A 26,993-nucleotide genomic window follows, 5' to 3' on the forward strand; every position below is an offset into this window, starting at 1 on the left:
CATAACAATAGCTACATTGACCATATGCCTTTTACTTATGTTATTGCCAATATTTACGGCAATATGTTGACTTACTTCATAACACTTACCGCGCTTTGTACTTCCTTTTGTTTGCGGACTTGTTCTGTCTGTATCCTTAACTATAAAGTCTGGGAAGACATTATAAGCTCAGTGCCTTCTACAGTTTCTGGCACGGAGTAGACATAAAATAATATTTGCTGAATGAGCTCAATTTACAGCAATTTGAAAAGACACCTATTACAGACCAGGAGCTCATTGAGGTTGTAACAAGTCAAGGACTCAAGTGACCAAGCCAAGATTTAAATCACTGATTGACTGCGGAGACTGTTCCCTTTCTTGAATGCTATAAAAGAATTTGGCAGATGGTCTGAGCAACTTACAGGACCATATTATGGGTGTGGCTACATTAGGTGTTTGATTTCCCCAACCTAACTGACTAGACAAGATTGGTTATGTGGAATCTGAATTCTGAAAATCACTGTAAGAGTTTTCTTATCCTCTCCTGGGAAGGTCTGCTTACCCTTTGACAAGGTCGAAGCTACATACCAAGATAAAGAGAAAGGAAGTTCTAATATGGTAACTCCCAAATAAATCCTATAACTGAGGTGCAGAGGATATGTGCAGTTCAGACGATTTTGTAGGGTATTAAAAAGAAAACCTAGAAAGACTAGCTTGTAGGGAAAGAAATAAGTTTTCTGCTTTTACCGATTTTTTTCTTCTCATCTGTTATAGTGCTTGGCACTTTATAGGTGCCCAGTAAATATTTGACTGGCTCAATAAAGGTTTATTACATATTCACTATAAACCTGCCCCAATCCCAAGATCATTGGACCTATGTTATTTTAAATGCTGCATGGATGTCCAGAAAATTCTGGAGATATACTTAAAATAATAGAAGTAGAAACCAGTTAGCCTAGCCTTTCCCCCATTATAAATAGTAAAAGTAAAGCCAAAGAGAAAGAGTGAATGTCTATACAGCTGGTTGGTAGGAGAGGTGAAACTGGGACCTGTATCTCCTTTTCCAGGAGCAGCTCTTTCTGCTTTACCTTATTCTAAAAGCTGGAGTCTCAATGGTAACTAGAGAGCATCCAAGGAAACTAGATGATTTGTTTTGAGGCAAACATATCCTCATGCATATCCTCATGAGTCTTGAATAGTATAAAAAGCACTGGACTGAAAGCTTTAAAAACAATGCTGATTCAAGTCCTGTTTCTCCTGCCTTTTTGCTGTGTGACCTTGGGAAAAATTTTTATGCCATTCTGAGTCTTCATCTTCTTATCTCCTGTCTACACAATAAAGAGTGTTTTCTAGTCCACTTTCCTTCCTTATTTCCACTTGAAAAGAGCAGAACCTTTTTAAAAACAAAATTTTCTGCAGAAGTCCAGAATATAAAATAGGTGAAGTCCAGCTCCTCTGGTTAAAGTCAGAGCAGTAGGGAGAGCGGATGCCAGCATCCTGCCTGCTCCATCTTCCCTTCCTTCAAAAGTCTTTCCGACTCTCCCATTCTGTGATTCCAGGATTCACCATTCTTAAAGAAAGACAAAGTGTAGACTCACCTACAACTCCTTAAATTCTGGGCTTCAGTCAGACGGCTAAGACCAGACACTTGGAATTACAGTGAAACCATCTCTGCTGGCGCCTGAGGTACTGGTCTTGGACAAAGAGATAAATAAAATTTAGGTGTAGCTACTTTAAATTGGCCACCAAGGGAAGGACTTGACAGGGCTTTCAAGGAAGGCCAGTTCTCTCCTAAGTACCATTGGGTCTCTCTAGGTTGTGGGATACGACATGTCCCAGAGAGCACTACTGGCAGCCTGACTGGCCGTCTGGGCCCAGGGGTAAGGAAGTGCCAGCTTTGGTTTGGTGCAGTTGATTTCCACTGACCCTGCTTCCATTATAATCCTAGTCTCTGGTCCGGTTCCAATAAGATGTCTCCAGAGGCAGTGAAAGCCAAGAGTGCCTTTTGGCTTCAAAATGATGTTTCAAACAACAGTGGTTACCTTTGTAAATCATCAGATATTTTACAGAACCTTTCAATGTAGAAGTATCTTTTGGGTGACTCCAAGGTTTGGAACTGGGACTAAATGAGTAACATCAAGGGAGAGGGAGAGAGAGAGAGAGATTATAGGAAAGCAATAGGACAGTCCAAAGGTGGAATGGATATTCTAGAAAGGCATGGATTTTCTATCACTGAAAGTAAGGAGAAAATATTATACTCGACAGTGGTGATCTCATATGTGGCATTAGAAACAAACGACCTCACAGAAACAGAGAACAGATTGGGGGTTGCCAGAGGCAGGGGGTGGAGGGTGGAAGGAATGGGCAAAGGTGTTCAAAAGGTACAAACTTCCAGTTATATGATAAATATATCCTAGGAATGTGGTGTACAGCATGGTGAATATGGTTAACAACACTGTATTATATATTTGAAATTTCCTAAGTGAATAGAGCTTAAAAGTTCCCATCACAAGTAAAAAATTTTAACTGTGTGAGGTGATGTTAACTAAGCCTATTGTGATAATTATTTCACCATATATAAAATATCCAATCATTACGTTAAACCCCTTAAACTCATACAATGTCATGTGTCAATTATAATCTCAATAAAACTGGGAAAAATTTTAAGATAGGCTATCAGAGAGAGAGAGAAAGAGAGAGAGAGAGGGAGAGAGAGAGGGTCTGCACTAGTTGATCTTAGGGGTTCCATAAAATTCTAAGATTTTATGATTCTGTGAAATAAAGAGGAAAGAAGACAGATATTACCATTTTTGGTTGTGTGGATTGGGCTTTTTGCATACTTTATTTCATAATATCCTCACAGTAGCTCTGAAAGGAAAGCATTCTTTTTTTTTAAAGATTTTATTTATTTATTTGACAGAGAGAGAGACACATCCAGCGAGAGACAGAACACAGGCAGGGGGAGTGGGAGAGGAAGAAGCAGGCTCCCAGCGGAGGAGCCTGATATGGGGCTCGATCCCAGGACTCCGGGATCACGCCCTGAGCCCAAGGCAGACGCTTAACGACTGAGCCACCCAGGTGCCCCTGAAAGGAAAGCATTCTTAAACGTATTTTCAGATGAGAAAATGGAATTTTGGAGATGTGCTTGCCAAAGGTCACAAAACAGATTGAGGCAATGCTGGAATTTGTGCTCAAGTCTTCTAGAAACCAAAGTCCATGCTCCATCCTCTACATCCCATTTCCTCCCAGAAGGACATGAAAAATGGATGGCAATGGGGGGAAATCATTTGGTAGACCTCATTTTTCAAAAGATCTATGTGAAGGGGGAATGAAACATGAGAGACTATGGACTATGAGAAACAAACTGAGGACTTCAGAGGAGAGGGGGGTGGGGGAATGGGATAGACCGGTGATGGGTAGTAAGGAGGGCACGTATTGCATGGTGCACTGGGTGTTATACACAACTAATGAATCATCGAGCCTTACATCGGAAACCGGGGATGTACTGTATGGTGACTAACATAATACAATAAAAAATAATTAAAAAATATTAAATAGCAGTATTTTCTCTTCAGAAATCATTTTCACCATAATATCCACCTCTTTAAATGTACTTACTGATTATTTTTATTGTAAATCTTAAGCTTGTAGCTCTTAAAATTCTTTAAGCTACTACTGATTGTTTTCTACTACTACAATCAGCTACTACTGATTGTTTTCCAACTGTATTTCTCATTAGTTTTCAACTTATAGTTTACTTTTTTTGGTCAAGTTAATCTTTCTTCAATTCCTAGAATATGGCTTTTGTATACTTCTTTTTATATAACCTGGTACACCAATCTCTTCTCTGCCAGTTATTAGATTCCATTCTTTTTAAAATCTAGACCAAGGCTCACCTGGTTCGGGAAGACTGTCCCGATTCATCTTAGCTAAGTAATCACTCTGTTATTTTCCATTTCTTCTGTAATGTTTGTATTCAAGCTCTTTCATTCATTTATTCATTCATTTTCTCACAAATATTTATGAGGTGTCCACTATGTGCCAACCCCTTTAATAAACCCTAGGAATACAACAAAAAAATAAAAAAATAAAAAATAAAAGAAAATAACCTTTAGCTGTTTGATTAGGGCCAGATTTCCCTCATGTATGTTCTGTTTATGCTTTATCAAATATCCAGCTTGAAAAGACTTGAATTCTATTTCTGTGTCCTCGGGAGGGACATGCAAGGAACAGAAGGAAGTGAGCATTGTGCAAACCCACAGGACACGTGGCTTCCTTCAAGGATTTGTGAGAGATGTAGGCCACACCCTATTGATGTTGGCAGCTCTGCAGCTTGCATCCAGATGAGAAAAATCTGCTATAGCTTCCCTTCTCCAACCACAAACCTCACCCGCTTCTCTTCTACCAGGGCCATATTCCCCCAGTATGAGGCTAAAAAATTTAGGTCCCTTCCTTGAATTCCCAGCTCCTGACCTTATGCCTACCTTCTTGGAGTTTCTCTAAGGCTTGATACTGGGGAGAGGATCACCATGGCCAATGCAGTAGTTTGTATGCAATTAATCTTTTCTAGATTAAAAATAATAAAAATAAAATCAAAACACTCCTTCCTGCAGATTGAAGGGTAAAAGGACAGGATGCTGGAAGACTGTGATTTTAAAAAAAATTCCCACCTCTCTCCTTCCCTCCCCCTGTCCCTCTTCTCCAAGACAAAACTTCAGAAAGGACTCTCTTTGACATTTGCAGAATAAAAATACCATCAATAGAATCAAGGCCTCCTTTTGTGACATCTCCACCCCAGTCCCTTTTTGTCAGGGGGTTATAACCTGATTTTTCATGATTGGCCACTTTCCCTTTAATGGATCTTTCTGACTTTAGACTCTCTAATTCAGTCCTTCCTCCTTAAACTGCACATGGATTTCCCTAAAGCACAGATCCCCAATCACGTCATTCCTTGCTCAAGAATATTCATTTGTTTGTTGTTCAATAATATCCTGATGACATCCAATTTCCTTATCCTGATTCTCAGAGCCCTCACCATTCAGTGATGCTTGGTGAACATGGCATGGTAATCAAAGAGGAGAAAACAGGAACAAAAGGCCATTGGACATGGCAAGTAGGAAGGAGGCTGTGATCTTCCCATCACAGTTTCAACAGAAGCCCATCCATCCCAGATGGGGTACTTGGAGTGGGGACCAGGGCATTTGAGTAAAGCCAGGTGCCAAAGAAAGTGAATGGTAGTTTGGTAGTTAAAGAAGAGAATGAAATGAAAAGTAGGTACAGTGGCTGGCAGTGTCAAGTGAAAGAATCCTCAAGATTGAGGAAACTGGAACAGATTTGGAGACTGAAGGAAAGGCCATGGCGAGGGATCTCTATAGCAGTTGTCCTCAGTTGTGGCTGCTCCCCAGATCATGACCAGTAGTTGGCATAGCCATAATGGAAGCCTGTGCCAATCACAAGAGATGAAGGAAGGCTGCATGAGAACACAGAGGCAAGCAGTAATGAGAAAGACAAGGAACCCAGAAATAGGAAGGGAGGGGTTATAATGGGAGGGGGTGCACAGAGGGCAAAGTTGTAGGAGGCTGGTCTTGTCTGTCTATGTAAATAGTTGTTTTAGCTCATTGAAAACAGAATAAAATTTTATTTTTCTGGATCCAGGGTAAGTGGTGAAGGTGGTCTCTTGGAATCTATTCTTAGTCTTAGACTAGACCTAAAAACAAGCAAGGTGGTGAAACCTAGAAAATAGTCACCCAACCACATGTGTCAGGCAGATGTGGCCCTCCCCAGTGTCTACTGTCTGTTCTTTAAAGAGATTCTGATTTTTCAGTCCTGTTTGGAGTGATGGGAGGGATAGAGCCTCTTCTAGGAAGCCACATTGCTATGTATCCCCTGCTGAGTAAGCCCACCTCCAAGCTTTTCCCAAGGAAGCCTTGCTAAGACCAGGAACACAGGCAAGCATGGAGCCTTTGGGAATCATGTATCCAATTAGCTGCTGTGCATTAAAATACTGAGATGTCCCTTAAAATAGATCTGAAAAAATCCAGAGCTGATGTGACTTGGAAAATGCACAACCACCCTGAACTTGATTGATCTTAGTACTTCTAAGCATTTTGTCAGTGGGGCTCAATTTCAAGAAGAGGCATCTGTGACCAGAGGCAGGCCATTAGGCTGATGAATGTCTACTGGAGAGTACTATCCAGCTGGATCCCAGATGGTGGGAAAGGCCTGGTTATGAGGCCATAAAAAGCCAGACAAATAGGGGACACTTCAGTCTACATGGATGTTGATGGTTTGGGGAGGCAAGAAAAGAAGAGAGGGGAAGAGAGCTATGGATTATCAAGCATCCTTTCATTTTACTGAATTATTAATGAGACTTGAAAATCCAAACTTAGTGTTGAAATTCTGTCAGGTGTGGCAGACAGAAAGGTAGAGGGGAAAACCCAGTGGGTTCCCTCTGTGCACTACCTCTAGTGTATCTCTGATGTCTCAAGACAGCACTCTTCTCAATTTGGTCAATGAATGGGTTTGGGCAATCAGCTACACATGGCTAGGAATGACAAGGAATGACCTATTGCTCACTCATTTATTGCCTCTCCCTAAGACCAAATTTCTTTTTTTTTTTTAAAGATTTTCTTTATTTATTTGACAGAGATAGAGACAGCCAGCGAGAGAGGGAACACAAGCAGGGGGAGTGGGAGAGGAAGAAGCAGGCTCCTAGCGGAGGAGCCTGATGTGGGGCTCGATCCCATAACGCCGGGATCATGCCCTGAGCAGAAGGCAGACGCTTAATCTCTGTGCCACCCAGGCACCCCCCTAAGACCAAATTTCAAGTTCAATAATGCAAGAAATATTTCTAGATTGATTTCATCTCACTGTGATTATCTCATTCTTCTGCATGTTTCTCAAGTACACATTTATTTAACCCTCTGTGTTTAAGGTCAACCAGAAAGATGAACTAAATGGTTTCAAGATTGATTCCCTAGCTTTGCATTGTCTTGACCTCTATACCCCCACCAACTTGAAACTCTATGCTACCTCAGTCACATGATTTGGCAGCCCTAACCCAGACCTCACCAGAATGGGAAACTGCTTAATTTCAAAATCTTGAACTCTAGTATTTCCCTTTAACAAAACTTCCTGTTTTTCTACTGTGCAACTCCCAGTGAATCTATTCTTGGTGACTTCTTGCTCCTTAGACCCTCCCAAAATCATGGGTCCATTGCTCTGTCTCTGAGTGGTTCCTACCACCACCAGTCACCACCTCCTTCTCTTTCCAGGACTAGTCCCAGATTTAGGTTGCTGATGGGATCATCTATTTAAATGTGGTCTCTAACTCCACATAGATAGTCACTGCTGCATGAAATCCTTCCTGAGCCTCTTGTTGATGCCCTATCATATTCCCCACAGCCATTCCAGGATAACCTTTCTTGACACCCTCAATTCTCCCGAACCTAAATTCTCACAGCTTGTGTCTGTTATTCCTTCGTGGCTTCCAACTCTTTCTGACTCAGATAACAGTTATGCATCTACTTGTATTACTCCTCTTTGAGGATTTTTAGAATTTTAACCTATTCAACTTTGTGTTCAGTGCCTGGCATCAAATAGATAATGACTATTTACTGAATTGAATAGGACAACCTTTCTACAAAGAAACCTTAAGAAGATGATAGCTTCATTGAGATATCAACTGCAACGTTTGCAGGGGGTAGCTTTACAAAGAAGCAAACTAAAACTTGCAATGAGAATATTAGTTTTCTATTACAGCATAATGAATTAACCCAAATTTAGCAGCTTAGAACGACAGACATCTCAACTTCTTGGGTCAGAGGTCTGGGCCTAGTGCAGCTGGGTTATAGTGCAGCTGAGTTCTCTGCTTACTGTCTTCCTCCTGAATAGGGTAAGACAGGGTATTGTGTTGTTTAGCTCCACCTACCTCTTTCTGCATCTTATGAAGTAGGGAGAGAGGATAGTTAATGTCCCTTTTTGCAGATGAGAAGTAATAGGTTGAAGTCACTTGAAAAGAACTTGTTGCTTCATTCAAGGAGGAATTTTCTTACAGTCAGAATTTTCTTATCTTTATACAAATATAAAAGAGACTGAGAGGTTGTGAGTGCTTGGGATGAAGAGAAGTGTCAAAGAGAAGTATTCCTATCTCCTGTGCACAACACAGAGGTGGATGTATTCAGCCTCTCACAGGTATGCATGCTAAGGTATTTGAAGGGAGCGGTAATCCCAACTAAAGTGGCAACTATTGGGGAAAAAGAGTGTCTTTTCTGACCACTATAGGAGAGGTGTTAACACCCTGTCCCCTTGGGTGATGCTTGTAAACACGCAAGCCTTGCCCTTCATCCGCTGCTCATTTGCTAGGTCACCTCGGCAAGTGGAGCTGAGGTTCTGCCTCCTCATCTATCTGCCAAGCTGTCATGAAGACCAAATGTTTGTGGATATAAACTGCAAAGAGTTACACACCCTAAAGTCAGTATCATCACTGTCACGAGTCAGATCTGCCTAAGGCCATGTCTGTGTTAACTTCTCAATCACTACATACTCTTGCAATGGATCTCCCTCTACTGGTTAATGAAAGTCTAACAGGATTTCACATTTTGATGTCTCATTGTAATAGATACATCATACATATGTAAGAAATATTCTTCACATATTACAAAATTTAGTCCAGTTTACTTGCCTTTGGCTAATGTGGTCATCTTCATAGCCATGTAACATATTCCTGGCAATCCATATATAACTCTAATCGGTACAAGCCATATTTTAATTGCATAAAGAGAGGGAAAAAAAGGCTATTTCTAGGAAACCTATGGCGAATCTCTTCATTTCCACTTCTGATCAAAGGGGCTGCCCCCTCCTCCTTCTCAGTTCCTCACTTGGCTCAGTTCTGTCCCAAGAGCATGGAGCTATCCAGTGTGTCTTGTTGGTGAATGATAATCTGTACCATGCCACAGCACAACAGGTGGGGGGATTGCTAGGATCCTAGGAGTATTAATCAATCATGGTTTACCAGAGCCTGAGGTCTGAGAGTCTGAGACTGTGTTGGGCTATGCAGGAATCACGTATGGTTTTAAGTGTACTATGTTTCTTAGTAAAAGTGTGTCCTCTTATGTTGGTATAAGAAGGGCAGTTCGTAAACAGAAGGGGAAATGAACCATGACAGACTATGGACTCTGGGAAATAAACTGAGGGCTTCAGAGGGGAGGGCGGTGGGAGAATGGGATAGGCTGGTGATGGGTATTAAGGAGGGCACGTATTGCATGGTGCACTGGGTGTTATATGAAAGTAATGAATCATGAAACTTTACATCAAAAACTAGGGATGTACTGTATGGTGACTAACATAACATAATAAAAAACTTTACTAAAAAAAAAGAAAAAAAAGAAGGTCAGTTTCTTTTATATATGATGACTTAGGAATGGAGATAGGGTTATGTTTTACTTGAGTTTTAAAATTTTCTTAGGACCTTTAATTTCCATGGTTCATTTCCTTTTTCACTACCAAATCTCTATGGGATACCCATCACAGAAACAGTGCCTTTCCAAGAGATTCACCTTTGGTCCTAAGCACTTTCCATCCTCATTCTCCATTTTTTTAAAAAGCTTTATTGAGATATACTTCACATATTATAAAATTTACCCATTTAAAGTGTGCAATCCATTTAAAGTGTGGCTTTTAGTATATTCACAGTTTTGTTACCATTACCACAATTTAATTTTAGAAAATTTTCATCAAAACAAATTCCATACCCATTAGCAATCACTCGTCTCCCCCTGTCCCTAGGCAATCACTAATCCACTTCCCATCTCTATAGATCTCCCTACTCTGAAGATTTTATTAAAATGGAATCATGCCATATATGGTCCTTTGTGACTATTTCACTTAGCACGATGTTTTTGAGGTTCGTCCATGTTGTAGCATGTATCACTACCCCATTCCTTTTTATGGCTGAATAATTCCACCACACGGATACACCAAGGTTCTTCCCTTCGCTTTTTTTTGAGATTATAATTGACATACGACATTATATTAATTTCAGATGTATAACATAATGACTGGATGTTAACATGTTATTGTGAAATGATCACCGTTTACATACATCTAGTTAACATACATCTTAATTTTTTTCCTGTGATGAGAACTTTTAAGATCTACTCTGTTAGCAACTTTCAAATATACAATACGGTATCATTAACTGCAGTCACCATGCTGACCTTTACATCTCTACAATTTATTTGATAAATGGAAGTTCATGCCTTTTGATAAACTTCACCTATTTTGCCCACACTCCATTCCACTCCCTCTGGAAACCAGCAATCTGATCTCTGTATCTATGAGTTTGGGGTTTTGTTTCTGTTTTTTTAGATTTGACATATAAGTGAGATCATACAGTGTTTGTCTTTCTCTGACTTATTCCATGTAGCATAGTGCCTTCAAGCTCCATCCATGTTGTCGCAAATGGTAAGGCCTCCTCCTTTTGCTGCCCTTGTTTTCAGCGCTCTGATTGGCCAGGTCTCAGATCTGTTCTCAGTATTTCTCCCTTTGAGGAGCAAATATCTTCCTTCTGGGGGAGATTTAATCTGTTTCACCATGGCTAATCCTTTTTTTTTTTAATGGTTTTTTTATTATATTATGTTAGTCACCATACAGTACATCCCCGGTTTCCGATGTAAGGCTCGATGATTCATTAGTTGCGTATAACACCCAGTGCACCATGCAATATGTGCCCTCCTTACTACCCATCACCGGTCTATCCCATTCCCCCACCCCCATCCCCTCTGAGGCCTTCAGTTTGTTTCTCAGAGTCCATAATCTCTCATATTTCATTCCCCCTTCTGATTACCCCCCCCTTTCTTTATCCCTTTCTTCCCCTACTGATCATCCTAGTTCTTATGTTCCATAGATGAGAGAAATCATATGATAGTTGTCTTTCTCTGCTTGACTTATTTCACTTACCATTATCTGCTCCAGTGCCGTCCATGTTGCAGCAAATGTTGAGAACTCGTTCTTTCTGATAGCTGAGTAATATTCCATTGTATATATGGACCACAACTTCTTAACCCAGTCATCTGTTGAAGGGCATCTCGGCTCCTTCCACGATTTAGCTATTGTGGACATTGCTGCTATGAACATTGGGGTGCATATGGCCCTTCTCTTTACTACGTCTGTATCTTTGGGGTAAACACCCAGTAGTGCAATGGCTGGATCATAGGGTAGCTCAATTTTTAACTTTTTAAGGGACCTCCACACTGTTTTCCAAGTGGCTGTACCAACTTGCATTCCCACCAACAATGTAGGAGGGATCCCCTTTCTCCACATCCTCTCCAACAATTGTTCTTTCTTGCCTTGTCTATTTTGCCATTCTAACTGGCGTAAGGTGGTATCTCAGTGTGGTTTTGATTTGAATTTCCTTGATGGCTAATGATTTTGAACATTTTTTCATGTGTCTGTTAGCCACTTGTATGTCTTCATTAGAAAAGTGTCTGTTCATATCTTCTGCCCATTTTTTGATTTGTTTATTTGTATCTCGTGTATGAGAAGTTCTTTGTAGATCTTGGATACCAGTCCTTTATCTGTAGTGTCATTTGCAAATATATTCTCCCATTCCGTGGGCTGCCTCTTAGTTTTTCTGACTGTTTCCTTGGCTGTGCAGAAACTTTTAATCTTGATGAAGTCCCATAAATTCATTTTATCTTTTGTTTCTCTTGCCTTTGGGGATGTATCATGAAAAAGTTTGCTTTGGCCGATGTCGTAGAGGTTGCTGCACCATGGCTAATCCTAATCACCTTATCCTCTTTACTGATAATTCCAATATCTGAAGTTTTTAGGTCTGTTTATATGGACAATTTTTCCCCTACTGGTTCTCAGTTACGGGGGCTTGACTCTGTCTAGCGGTTTGTGCCTTTAGTTACTATAAACTGCTTTTTTTGGTGGTTGTTTTTTGAGCATAATCGGTGGGATTCTCACTTATTTACACTGAGGGTATAGTCGCCTGGCTTTATGTGAAGGTTGCCGTCCAAATCACCTGGAGGCATGTCCCGAGTTCTGTCTTCTAGCCTTCACCACCTGTAGTCAACATAGCAGAAGCTAAAACCTCCAGCGTTCAGCAGGGCTCTCCAAGAAGAAAGCCATTTTTAGCACTTATTTCCTTCCCTGGGTTCCTGGTTTCACTTCATTCAGGGTCTTAGCTTGTTTCTCCTTTACATTAAGTGGAAATTCACTTAATAGATGATTTTATTTCAAATCCAACATTTTAGTTGTTTCAGTTATGAGGGTCATTTAGGGATCTATAATTCACCACACTTCCAGATGCAGAAATCCTCAGGAAACTTCATTCTGCTTGTCTTTAAAGATATTTCTAATTCCCCTTCTTTTTGAACATCTTGGTCCATCTATTTTATATTTGTATTGAGACAGTTGCCATTCCTGACATCTTTATAGGTCTGACATGGCCATGTCTTCTTGGTTTTCACCCATTAGGTCTTGTTTCCTTGCGTACTTTGAGATTTGTGTTACCCAGTTTTCTTTAAAAAGTTATTTAGGAAAATTATTTGAGCCTGGGTTTAACATTCTCTCTTAATCTTAAAGGGGGATTTGCATTTGCTTCTGATTGGTACTTGAGGGTACTACCAACACGGAACTACTTTAAATAAATTCTCAGCTAAAGATTCCTTCAACTGCACAGGTAGTATGAATTCAGACCACAAACTTCCACTAAGGCATGTGGTTACCATTTTTCAGTTTGCCTTTTGCCATACCCAGCATGAAGCCTGAGAGAGAGAAGATTTCCTTTTTGTGAGATAGAATTTTTTTTTTCTCTTAATTTCTTCTCATACTGAAGTATAGTCGTTTGGACCCTCATATGCATATCTGGGTCTCCTGTCAAAGTCCCAGGCAGTCCCAGGAAGCCCCAGGCTTGGTCTCTCTTTCCCCAAGCCTCACATGCCTGTCAAAATAAAGATCCTTTCAGATTTCAGCAGATTCTCCCACTGTGAAAGCCATCTTCAGAGCTGCCTTTACTCTCAGGATTCCTGATTTTACTTTATATTTGTGTTCTGAAGGTTTCCTATTTTCTTGCCTTCTCAGAAATCTATTTTAAAATATTTTCTTCAAAATTGTTCCAGTATCTTCAGCTTTGCAGTGATGGATACATTGATGCTCTCCAGTCTGCCGTAATAACAATAATTTGGACTCTATCTTAGAGTCCAAATGATCATTTCTTTCCTTTGTATTTTAGCTTTCCCAGATCAGGGTAGTACCATGGAAACCCCCCTGTTCATTCACTTACAAGCTACTGATGTTGAGTTTTAGAAATAAAAACCCAGAAAACAAACTCTAGACCAAACTCCCTATGGCAGATCTCCCTTCAGGGAAGTTAGGTCACAGTCTGAAGTAATGCTTCTCTCCATTTCCCCATCTCAATTAACTGGAAATTCCTCAGGTACCCAAAGAGTTTGAAGTCTGGGATGAAGTGGTCATGATTCTGCTTGTGATGTATATGAGAAAGACGATTGGTCTTGTGTTTAGCCCTAATCTCTCCAGTCTGCAGGCAGAAGTTCTGAAAGAATATGTAAGTGTCAAACACCCAGGAACTGAAGGTTTACATTAATATAACAATTAATATATTAACTGCTTTGTGAGGTCATTACCAGTATATAAGAGAAGAGCTAACTGTCAAGATTCAAAGAAGCCATAGGATTTGCATCACACTGAGCCAGTCCTGGATTTAGATGGGTTGACTCATTTGCAATCTCTCCAGAGGATCAGTAGGATTGAATAAAGTTAAATGCATTTCTCTTGCATAGTCTAGAACTTCCAATCACCGGGGCCACCAGCCTACCAGACCTTTAACTGTGACAATGGGAAAATGCTCTCTTCTTACACCTCTTAAGGGCATCTTTGATTTCCTTGTTCCTCAGACTGTAAATCAAAGGATTCAACATGGGGATCACCACTGTATAGAAGACTGATGCCAATCTTGTCATGACCCAGAGAATTATCAGTGCCGGGGTGCATATAGACAAAGAGTCCTGATCCAAAAAAACAGATCACTGCTATCAGGTGAGAAGTACAGGTGTTAAAAGCCTTGGACCTGCCTTCAACAGAGCTGATCTTCAGGATAGTAGCAACAATATAACCATAAGATATCATGATGACAAAGACAGATATCATACCAAAAATCACTGCTATCACAAATTTCATGACTTTCAGGAAAAAGGTTTCAGAGCAGGATAGGACTAATAATTGAGGCAGATCACAGAAGAAGTGGTTGATAACATTTGGTCCACAGAAATTGAGCTGAAGTAAAGCACACAGTTGGATCAATGAACCAAAGAGACCAGTTATATAGGCTCCAACCATCATCTGGGCACAGAGGGTGGGTGACATGGTGGCATTGTAGAGCAGAGGATTACAAACGGCAGCATATCGGTCATAAGCCATGGCTGCCAGGAGACAGCATTCAGTCAGACCCAGGCTAGAGAAGAAGAAGTACTGCATAGTGCACCCCAAAAATGAGATGGACTTAGGCTTCTGGAAGAAGTCGGAGAGCATTTTCGGGGTTGTGGAGGTAACATAGCAAAAATCTAAGAAGGATAAGTTGCTGAGGAAGAAGTACATAGGTGTATGTAGGTAAGAGTCCATCCTAATCAGGATGATGAGGCCCAGGTTCCAGGCCACTGTTAAGAAGTAAGAACCCAAGAACACTGCAAAGAGAACAATCTTGAACTTGGGATAATCTGAGAATCCCAAAAGGATGAATCTGATGACTATTGTATTGTTCCTTCCTCCAGCCATTGTCTTGAGGTAACTTCAATCTGCAGAAAGGTCCCTGGGTTAATGATTGACTATCTTAATATTATGAAACTTACTTGTTTTGAATATGGCTTCATCATTTGAACAGAAAGTTATCCATAGTCGAGACAACGTTTTTTAACAAAAAAAAAAATTATTTTAAAAACCATTGGAGAGCCCTTTTCACAACTACTCCTAATAGTTTGGAATACATTTTTTCAAATATTTCTACACACACACACACACACACACACACACACAAATGTTGCCAAATTGTTTCTAAAAGTTGGTACCGATTTACACAAGTATCAAGATTTTATGACAATATCCCTAGCCATTCTATTGTCAACACTACCCATAATTTTTCAACTTTAGTCCTTGGTGATCTTAGATGAAAAAAATTATATCGTTTTTAATTTTGCATTTACTTTACTGATTTGCTCATATAAATTTTGTGCCTATTTGTCTAATTGGTTGTTTGTCATTGCTTTGTAGGAGCTCTTTATATACCCAGATGATAACTCTCTTCCTCAAAAATGTTGCTAATTCTTTTCCAAGTTTATTATTATCAACACTGTTTATGCTGTATTTTGCTATACAGATTACTTTTATTTTTAGTTAGTCAATTTTCAGTGATATATATGGTTCCTAGCTTTGGTTTTACCGAAAAAGATTTCTTTGCACAACCCAAAAATACTTTTCTTATTTTTTGTTCTTTTGTATTTTTATATTTACATTTAAATTTTCTAGAATATTTTAGTACATAATGCGAGGCATAAATCTAAGATGACTTTGGTTTTGTCATTCCAAACCGATTGCCACTTGTCGCAGCACAATTAATTGAACAATTTCTCCACTGATTAAAGTCACCTTTATGAATTTTTTTAATAGATTTCCTATTTTGCTCAGTTTTTAATGTGTCAGTCCATGTGCCATCTGTCCAGTCCTGCACATTTTCTAAAGATTTACAATTATATTTTATTAATAAATTATAGAACATTTTGATAACTGGTAAAAATTCCCTCATTTTTTCACTGAGATTGTTTCAATGGTTCTTATATTTATGTCTTTAGAAGATCTGTATGATGAACTCATCATACAAATAAAATAGTATTTTTATTGCATTTTATTATCACATTAATTGGGGGAGAAATAAGTTTTCTTTTTGCTAATCTGTTGAATTAAGTTACAGAAGAGATAATACCAGAGGTTCTTATAAATATTATAATATTATGACTACCAATTTTGACCAAAGCACCTGGCTCTAGGGACATATGTGAGATTCCAAGCTCTGTCCCTACATTGGTATGACTTCTCTGTGTCTTCAGTTTCCCCATCTGTAAAATGAGATCATTGTGGCAATTCTCCTTGTACCACAGGGACATCCATTATTCTTTGATATTATTAATCTGATTTTAAATACTCAAAGAAGAGGATTATTTAACTACCTGGAAGGGAAAACTGTGCTGACTCAATATTATCTATCAGTGTCCCTGATGAGGCCACAAGATCCAGACTATGTTTCCACAGTAAAATCTGAATCATAGGTTTATATGTTTAGAACACCCTTCAGTAGAAATAGAAAGAGCCCATCAGCAAAATCCATAAAGAATTTATAATTCAAGAAATTTAGAAAAGGTTTCTTTGGAAACACTAGCTGCTGTGGTATATTTTGTCATGTTTGTTTTGAAGGTACATGTGACCTGGCCATCCTGAAATCTTAAGGTTATTTTTGAAATTACAGGAAATGCTTTCAGTCAAGTTGATTTGCTTTTATCCTTTTATATCATTGACATATTTTAAATAAAAGGTGTTTTTTAATGATAAGACAGAAACAGTAAAATATACATTATATTTTTTCTTATTTTCTTATTTACCGATGGGGGAAAATGAAATAAAGTATTTAGATAAAGATGATGATTAAAACACCCAGTAGTAGATGATAAACTTTTGCCAGCTCTGCAGCTTTATGTATCCCTCCTCCAAGCTACCAGGAAAAACAGACACCTATGAACATTAATGGGACATTAATGGAAGAAAAGTATGTGAATACTAAGTCCGGAGAGCGATCTGTCCCAGCCAGTATTTCCCTCAGAGCTACAGAACAGACCAAACTGATCTGACGAAGATTGAGGCCATAAACAGGAAGCTACCTATTTGCTTCCTATGGAAGTCTGAACATTCGACCAATTTGAATGCGTCCTATTAATCATCAGTTTTCAACAGGAGTGAAGTGCTGGAGTCCCGAAGGTCTGGCCTGGGTTTCCTTGGGATAGCTTTTTGAAGGATGGTGCTAATAACTTAAATATATTTCTGAGCTGGGGCACCTGGGTGACTCAATCAGTTAACCGTCTGCCTTTGGCTCAGGTCATGATCTGAATCAAGCCCCGAATCAAAATTGGGCTCCCTGATCAGCAGGGAGCCTGCTTCTCCCTCTCCCCCCCTCCCTGCCCCTGCTCATGCTTTCTCTCTCTCTGTCAAATAAATAAAATCTTTCCAAAAAAAAAAAAAACAACAACAACAAACCACCCAGTAGTAGAGAAAAGTTATATAAGTGGAAAACAGAGAGAATCTCATATTGACTCCTAAAGTTATTTTTACTTTTTTCCCTTTTGTTGTTGGTTTTCACTTCCTATTGTTCATTCAAAACCAAACATACAACAGTCAAGATCATTGGCCATGATTAGAAAAAAAGAGCCCCAAATAGCAGGATAAATGCTGCTCCCTTACTTTCCTTCAGGCATATGAAATGCGTGGGCTGGCCAAGCAGCCCTTGCAATCTTATCACCTATGATCTCAAATGGATGACATCAAGAACAGTAAATATACTGAACCTTGAAGGGGCAATATTACGGTCTTCTGGAATCGTTTACTATGCAAATTAACTGCACGGAGGACCACAGGGGAAGGGAGGGAAAACTGAACAGGAAGAAATCAGAGAGGGAGACAAACCATGAGAGACTCTGGACTGCAGGAAACAAACTGAAGGTTACAGAAGGGAGGGGGGTGGAGGGATGATGTAACTGGGTGATGGGTATTAAGGAGGGCATGTGTTGTGATGAGCACTGGGTATTATATGCAACTAATGAATCATTGAACACAACATCAAAAACTAATGATGTACTAAATGCTGGCTTACTGAACATACTAAAAAAAAAAAAGTAAAGAAATTAACTGCAGACATATTTTAAGAATCCCATGCAAAAATAAAATGTAAAAATAGACTTAGAAGTTTGAAAATAAAGGCAGGTGAGCAGTGGCTTTACATGTAAACACCATTTGTAAACTTTTGGAGAACAAACAAATAGCAGTAATAAATTATTCATATGTTTACAACCCAAGGGAACAGTACATGGTACCAAGAAACAGTCATTCTTCTGTTCTTGCTTTCTACCTTTTTCCCTTAATACCATGTTATATTTCCCAAATAAAATTTTATATCCCACGAGCTAAATGTTTTACTTTTATTTCTCCTTAATAATAAAGCTCAAATTAAATCACTATTTATGAGCTACAGAGAACGTTTCTCTGTGGCTCAGAAAATAATTTGATGTTCACTGAATATCTAACATCTGTAAGGCACGAGTAAGACTATCATTTGGGAAGCAGTAGAAAGAAGATTAAATAAGTATTTCAAATGGCTCCTGGGACAATTCATTATAGCTCTTCATACATTTTCAGAAAGGCAGGCAAAGAAAATAGTATGAACAGAGAAATACACAATGTATAAAGGAAAGAGTTACTCTGGAAAGCTTTCCCTATTTTGAATTTGAATTCTTTCTTCTAAACTCCCACTACCCCTATATTTTTCTAGTAGAATAAGAATTTCACTATTTTTATTTTACTTTCATGTGTTTTTCCACTAGACCTTAGCCTGTGCTTTTGGCCAAGAATAAAAATTTTTAATATTTAACACCTAATATATCGGTTATGAATGGTTATGTAACAAACCAAACTTATTGGCTTAAAACACCAGTGATTTATCATTTCTTATGTTTCTTTTGGTTGACTAGTTTGTCTGTTAACCTTGCTTGGATCCCAGATGTGGCTGCATTCTCCTGGTGGCTTGAATGGGATTGGATGGTCTAAGATGCCCTCACTCCCTTGTTTTGGGCTTCACCTGTGATGGCTTAAATGACTGGGGGCAGGGGGCTGAGATTCTCTCTCCACATGAGAGAATCCTAGATTCTTCTAAGTGTGATCACAGGGTTCCAAAAGAGCCAGCCCCAAGGACAAGTGCTCATCAAGCCTCTGCCTGCATCATATGTGTTGATGTTTCATTGGCAAAAGCAAGTCACATGGCCTAGCAAAGAATAAATGTATAAGGGGACAATACAAGAGGACAGATATAAGGAGATATGATTCATTGGTGTCCATTAGTGTAACAGTATACCACACCTAGGCTTAGTTCATTGGCTGAACCAAACAACGTAAGTATGCATTAAATATTTGTGGAATTGTAATTTATTCAATTTCCTCTTCTGGAACAGTGTAGAGAAAGTACTTGCTCTCTAGAAAGGGAAATTACTTTCTTCAAGCAACAAACTAAAGCGTGTCTTCAATCAGAAGGGAAATGAGGCAGTGTCTCTAGAATAGACAACTAATTGATTGCTCTTGGCTCCTAAAATGGAAGAATCCAACATATTTTACCACTCAGGAGTCTGTAAGGAAATTGAGTATATCAAGAAGCAGTAGAGTTAGTTGATACTGTGCTAGCACCTGCTTATAAACTGTCAGTAGGGTTTTTATACTCACTTTCCTGTGTAATAGATCTAAGCCATCATTTGCAATCTAAGCCAGTTAGCAAAAAGGTAAACACACTGTGATCTCCATTTTACCTGAATACATTTTGTATTCAAAATCAAATGCACAAAAAACAAAAAGCTAAAGAGTTAACAAGTAAATTATGATATATTAATGCTCCTACCCTAATACACTTCATAACAGTAATTACCCAAAAACTCACAGTAGGTCATAAATATCCCAATTACGCCTAATCCTAGATATTTGTCAAACAAGAACTATAACTCACAATAGGTCATTAACATCAAAATTATGCTTAATCCTAGATTTTCGTCAAACAAAAACTATAGTGTATTTTTCCAGTATTTAAAGTATTTTAAAACATGTTATTTTCCTGGGGCGCCTGGGTGGCACAGTGGTTAAGCGTCTGCCTTCGGCTCAGGGCGTGATCCTGGCGTTATGGGATCGAGCCCCACATCAGGCTCCTCCGCAGTGAGCCTGCTTCTTCCTCTCCCACTCCCCCTGCTTGTGTTCCCTCTCTCGCTGGCTGTCTCTATCTCTGTCAAATAAATAAATAAAATCTTTAAAAAAAAATTTAAAAAAACATGTTATTTTCCTAATATTTATAAATATCTCTTTTTGGCAACAAGCCAAGTCATAAAAACATTCATATCTTTTGATGCAATACCTTTTTTTAAGAAAGGCCTTTTTAGGAAATATTATAAAATATTTCAAGAAAATATTATTTAAAAATAATTTTAAGCATGAATATATGCATTTTAAAGTAATTCATTACATTTTATTAATATTTTACGAATTGTCCATTTACTAGCTCCATCCTACACAGTAATCGTATTTCATCTTCCTGGAAACTCCCTTATGTCTGAGTTTTTTCACTCCATGATTGCTTGCCTTATCCACTTAGATAATAATCACTGTCATCGTGATCAGTATAGAAAATGCATGTAGACCTTGGTATAGTCCAGGTACTAATCTAACCCTAATTAAGTGTCTTTTTTCCAGTGAGTGGAGAAGAGAAGAAACATTAATGTGAGATCTTTGAAAATATTCTGTAGTATAACATCAGATATCAATGATAAGAGCTAACATTTACTTAGCACAAACTAGGTGTCATTAAAATTAAATTTCATTCAATACTATTAAAGGATCTCATGTATGAATTAACTCAGTTTTCACAGCAAAGTAGGGGAACAGATGATAAACAATAAATATAAGTAAGTTTTATAGTTTGAAGATGATTGAGTGCAGTGGCAATGAGTTGAACAGGGTGAGGGGAGTCAGGGTGTTGGGGAGAGGGAGAACAGGTTGCAGTTCAGATCGGGGGTCAGGGAGGGGATCAGGGAGAACTCACAGTGGAGTAGAAGCTTGAAGTTGCTGAGGGAGGTGTATATAACTGGAGGAAGAGCATACTCAGCAGAAGGAACAGCCTATGCAAAGATCCCAAGGTTGGGAATAGCTGAGGTGTTCAAAGATCATAAGTGTGGCTGGGACAAAGTGCATAGGAGACAGAGATTAACTTAAAGGCTACTGCTGAAATCCAAGTGAGAACTGATGGTGACTCACCCTGGGGTAGTAGCAGAAGTGGTGAGAGGTGGTCAGGTCCTGGATATATCTTAATGATTGACCCCAAATAATTTCTTATAGACTAGATTAGATTCAGATCATGAAAAAACAAAGGGATTTGAGAATGATCTCAAGATTTTTGCCCTGACCAACTGGAAGAATAGCGTTGTCATTAGTTAAAGTGGGGAAATGGGGAGGAGGAGCAGATGTAGATGGTGGTAGAGGAGAATCAACAGTTCACTTTTAGACACGTATAAGAAAGATCTATAGACATTTAAATACAAATACTGACCAGGTGGTTTGATACAGAAATACGGAGCTTAGGAGAGGGGTTTCTGCTAAACATTTACACTGAGAGTTGTCAGCATCTGGGTAATGCTAAAAGCTGAATGAGATCATTGAGGGAATGAATGAGGGAAGATTGAGCCTAGATCTAGGCTGCTTGGAAGAGGTCGAGGATGACAGGAAGAGTCAGCAGTGCAGGCTGTATGGACTGGAAGCCACGTGAGGACAGTGTGTCCAAGAGGAGGGAGTGGTCAGCTGGGCTAAATGAAACAAGGATTGATTACTGGACTTCACAATGCAGACATCGCTGGGAGTCTGGACAAACAGGTGCAGTCTCCATGAATCATGGGCTGATGGCCTGAAGAGAGTGGTTCAAGTGAGACAGGATCCTGAGAGCTGGTAATAGTACAGATGGTTTTCCAAGAAGATTTACTGGACAGGGAACAGAGAAATGAGGCTGTGGCAGGCAGAGCACGTTGGATCCAGAGAAGTTGGTCGTTGTTGTTTTAAGATTGTTGAAAGGACAGAATAATTTTATTCTTTTATCACTGATTAGACTTTCATGCATAAAACATAAGAGGTTTTACCTAAATGAATGAGAAAGCTAAATCACTTTATGTCTCTTATTTTCAGATTGAATATCCCTTCAAATACCTCTATAAAGACAAAATGAAAACCAGTCCATTAAAATTTAAGGAAGGACTGGCTTCTGAGAAGATGGACTAAACATACTTAACCCTATTCCTCCCACTGTGTGTAACCAAACCCTGGACAGTACATACCTATAAACATAAAAGGACTCTGTAAGATGGAGAGAGAAGGCAGACTGGCAAGGGACCTCGAGACTCCAGGGATGACACAATAATGAGCTCCCTGGTTTTCTTCTTGCCTCGTCTATCCCAAGCCTGAACTGGGAGAGGCCAGCAACCTGGAAATGTTAGGCACAGACAGAATAGCTCTGCCATAGCTCTCTAGGCAAAAGGCCAGGAAAGGGGCAACCCAGCAATCAGAAAACATTTACAGAGTAAACACTCAACTCTAGCCATAGGGAGCACTGTGTGGCCCCACCTGCACCCAAGCCCGCAAAGACCAAATGGGGAGTACAGACTTGGCACACATTCAGTTATAACATAGCACCCAACACCCTTGATGAGGTGAAAGTAGGGAACCAGGACCTCCATACCTACTGGCCAGTAACAAAAATGACACCACCACAGTGTGGGTAGAAACCATGTGGAGAGCACAAAATGCTTACATTAGAAAAGAGGAAAAATCTCAAATCAACAAATTCAGCTCCCAATCAAGACACATAGGAAAAAAAAGGAAAAAAATACAACTCAAGCAAGCAGAAGGAAATAAATAATAATAAGAGCAGCAGACATTGAAAGGACATTAAAGAATACTATGAAAAAGTCAACGCACATATATTTGACAAACTAAATGAACCACCTCAAAAAACAGACACTACCACAACTCACCCAACATGAAATAGATAATCTGACTAGCCATATAATGATTAAGAAAATTGAATTTGGAAAAAGAATTGAATTTGTAATTTAAAAATACTCCAAAATAAACTCTCTGCTTGCCCTAGATGATTTCATTAGAGAATTCTACCAACTGTTTAAAAAAGAATTAACACCAATTCTGTACAGGAGAATTGGAGAGGAAAACAGGAGAGGATGGAACGCTTCCCAATTCATTTTATGAAACTAGTATTATCCTGATACCAAAAGCACACAAAGACAGTACAAAAGGGGAGAGAAGAGGAGAGGGAGAGAGGAAGGGAAAACTAGCTGCAGAACAATATCCTTTATGAAGATAGGCCCAATAATCTCTAGCAAAATATTAGCTAATGTAATTCAACAATATATAAAAGAAAATATACCATCACCAAGTAGGGTTTATTCTACAGATGTAAGCCTGGTTCAATATTCAAAATTCCATCAACACGATTCACCACGTTAACAGGTTAAAAAAGGGATATCACAGGATTATGCCAATTGATATGTAAAGAGCATTTAACAAAATTCAACATCCATTCATAATTAACAAAAAAACCCTCAGAATAATAGGCACAGGGGGAGTTTATTCAATTTGATAAAGAGTATCTACTACCAAAAACCTACAACTAACATTTACTTAATGATGAAAAACTGAATGCTTTTCCCTTGAGATCAGGAAAAAGACAAGTATACTGCTCTCACCACTTTTTTTCTAAAGATTTTTTTTTTTACTTATTTGAGAGAGAGAGAGAAAGCACAGGCAGGGGGAGAGGGAGAAGCAGACTCCCCCCTGAGCAAGGAGCCCAATGTAGGTCATGATCCTCCTGGGATCAAGACCTGAGCCAAAGGCAGACGCTTAACCAACTGAGCCACCCAAGTGACCCTGTTCTCACCACTTTTATTCAACACAGTTCTTGAAGTTCTAGCCAATGCAGTAAGGTAAAGCAGGGAAACAAAAGGCCCAAAATAGGTGTATATCAAACAAATTAGGCACAGAACTTTTAAACTGAAAACCACAAGAATAATTTAAAAAAATCAAGATCTAAATAAATGGGGAGATACATCATGTCCGTGGATTTGCAGATTCAGTACAATAATGGTGAATTCTTGCCAAATTGATAGCTACTTAACTCCAAGGCTCAGTTTCCCTTGTCTGTAAAAGGATCACAATGCTAGCAACTTCCTCGTTTTATCTTTCAGTCTGCCACATTAAATTTGAAAAAGGTGTTTCCTATAATTATTTCACAATGATCTACTTAAAAACATAACTTCAATATCCCACATGGTTATCCTAATTTAAAGAGGCTAATTACACTTTCAACTTAATCTTCAATCATAAGCTAACATCAAATGTATATGTTCATTGAGAAATACCACAAGTTATCAAGAACTCTGAGAATGACCTTTTCAAAAAGGGGTTCTAAGTATGATCTTGAATAAATATGAACCTCAGAACAGACTTGGAAGAGGAGGAAGAACATGAGTGTTAGTCTTGGGTCAACATCACTTACTGTGTGACCTTGACCAAGTTACTTAAATCTTTCTGAACCTTAATTTCTTCAATCATCAAATGGGATATAAGGATTGTCTGTAGGGTCATGGCGACAGTAGCACAGGATCATGCATATAAGACACCTTACACAATTCCTGGCACAGAGTGGGAGGTTGCTCTCTAGTGGCTATTAATATTATGATGAAATTATCTGGGACTGGGGCACCTGGGTGGCTCAGTCGTTAGGCGTCTGCCTTTGGCTCAGGGCGTGATCCCGGCGTTCTGGGATCGAGCCCCGCATCAGGCTCCTCTGCTAGGAGACTGCTTCTTCCTCTCCCACTCCCCCTACTTGTGTTCCCTCTCTCGCTGTCTGTCTGTCTGCCAAATAAATAAATAAATAAATAAATAAATAAATAAATAAAATCTTAAAAAAAAAAAGGAAATTATCTGGGACAGAATAGGCTTTCAATAAATGATCCATTATTTACCTCCTCTCTGTGACTCAATTTATATTAAAACTCCGGAGAATTTTATCTTATGTTGTTCTTATGACACCAAAAATAATATACAGTGATTTCCCCAGCTAGGTTTTAATTTCCTGAAAGCCAGAGACATTTTTGTATAACCCTGGCCAAGCTCTCTGTTCTCTGGCCCTGAATATTGATCCTAGACAATGACACTGAACACACAGAAATAGATGTGGTTGAATTTTTCTACTATTTATGATATGTTTAATATACATTTTAAGTTCACAAAATATGCTTAATAAATATTTTGAATTGGGCATTATCTTTTTGGAGTATAAAAACAAATATTTCATTTCTGCACCCACTTCTATTGTCATTGGGTGAGTTTAGAAGGCTTGTTCTCAGACACTTCTTCAAAGAAGACATACAAATGGCCAACAGACACGTGAAAAAATGCTCAATATCACTTGCTATCAGGGAAATACAAATCAAAACCACAATGAGATACCACCTCACACCAGTTAGAATGGCTAAATTAACAAGATAGGAAACAACAAATGTTGACAAGGATGTAGAGAAAGAGGAACCTTATTACATGGCTGGTGGGAATGCAAGCTGGTACAGCCACTCTGGAAAACAGTATGGAGGTTCCTCAAGAAGCTAAAAATAGAGCTACCCTATGAGCCAGCAATTGCACTCCTGGATATCTACCCCAAAGATACAGATGTGGTGAAAAGAAGGGCCACATGAACCCCAATGTTCATAGCGGCAACGTCCACAATAGCCAAACTATGGAAGGAGCCAAGATGTCCTTCAACAGATGAATGGATAAACAAGATGTGGTTCATATATACAATGGAACATTACTCAGCCATCAGAAAGGATGAATACCCACCATTTACATCGACATGGATGGAACTGGAGGGTATTATGCCAAGTGAAATAAGTCAATCAGAGAAAGACAATTATTATATGGTTTCATTCATATGTGGAATATAAGGAATAGTGCAGAGGAAAATAGGGGAAGGGAAGGAAAACTGAATGGGAAGAAATCAGAGAGGGAGACAAACCATGAGAGACTCTTGACTCTGGGAAACAAACCGAGGGTTGCAGAAAGAGGGGGGCGGAATGGGGTAACTGGGTGATGGGCATTAAGTAGGGCACGTGATGGGATGAGTACTGGGTGTTATAGGCAACTAATGAATCATTGAACATTATATCAAAAATGAGTGATGTACTATATGTTGGCTAATGGATTAAAAAAAAAAGTCTTGTTCTCTCTAGGCACCTACCCAGAATCAAATGTTTGTAATAAAAATTTACCAGCATTTTCCAAAGGCTGAATAGGGTTGACAAAAACAATTTGGAACTGTGAAGCCATTTTTCTAAAAACTTAAGACAACTGACTACTCAGGAAAAACAAATCAAGCAAACTAAGTACTTGGTATCTTTGCAGACTAAATTTTAATTGATAAGCCATTTCGTTTTTCAATTAGGTCTTGTAGTGTGATCGGAATAGTGCGGAGGATCACAGGGGAAGGGAGGGAAAACTGAACAGGAAGAAATCAGAGAGGGAGACAAACCATGAGAGACTCTGGACTCTGGGAAACAAACTAAGGGTTACAGAAGGGAGGGGGGTGGGGTGATGGGGTAACCAGGTGATGGGTATTGAGGAGGGCACGTGTTGTGATGGGCACTGGGTGTTACATGCAACTAATGAATCATTGAACACGATATCAAAAACTAATGATATGCTAGCTAACTGAATATTAAATAAATAAATAACCATGGGAAGAGTTATTATATGTTATTATCATTTAAAATTGAGGCCACGGGTTCTCGTTATTACTGTCAATCATATATTTTTTTTTAATTTTCTTAAAGATTTTACCTCAGGGTAGAATCAAATGTTACTGAAACACAGTCATTTTCCCTGATTCTTTTTCCTGTTCCATACAATTAGAAGACATTAGAGATAATGTGTAAATGATTGGTTGAAAAACAGGAAAGTTGATCTTGCAAAGCAGGTATCTTAAGAAATGGTAATTGGTCACAAAGTGATTGGTTTCTTAAGCATGTTAAGTGCATGGAGAGGAGTGGCTAACATTGTCAAATTAGAAATTCCACAGAATTTTCCAACTA

At 39.0% G+C, this 26,993-nt stretch overlaps 1 protein-coding gene across 1 annotated transcript; it reads right to left on the reverse strand.

Moving 5' to 3' along the window:
* Positions 1-13,829: 13,829 nt before the first annotated feature.
* LOC123784985 (olfactory receptor 5AN6-like) lies at positions 13,830-14,778 on the reverse strand. Its single transcript, XM_045786518.2, is given in 2 exon segments — positions 13,830-13,958; positions 13,960-14,778. Coding segments are annotated over 2 exon segments (948 nt in total).
* Positions 14,779-26,993: the final 12,215 nt, after the last annotated feature.

The sequence above is a fragment of the Ursus americanus genome, chromosome 24 (genome assembly GCF_024610735.1).
Source record: "Ursus americanus isolate L20-20 chromosome 24, mUrsAme1.1.p, whole genome shotgun sequence".
NCBI lineage: Eukaryota > Metazoa > Chordata > Mammalia > Carnivora > Ursidae > Ursus > Ursus americanus.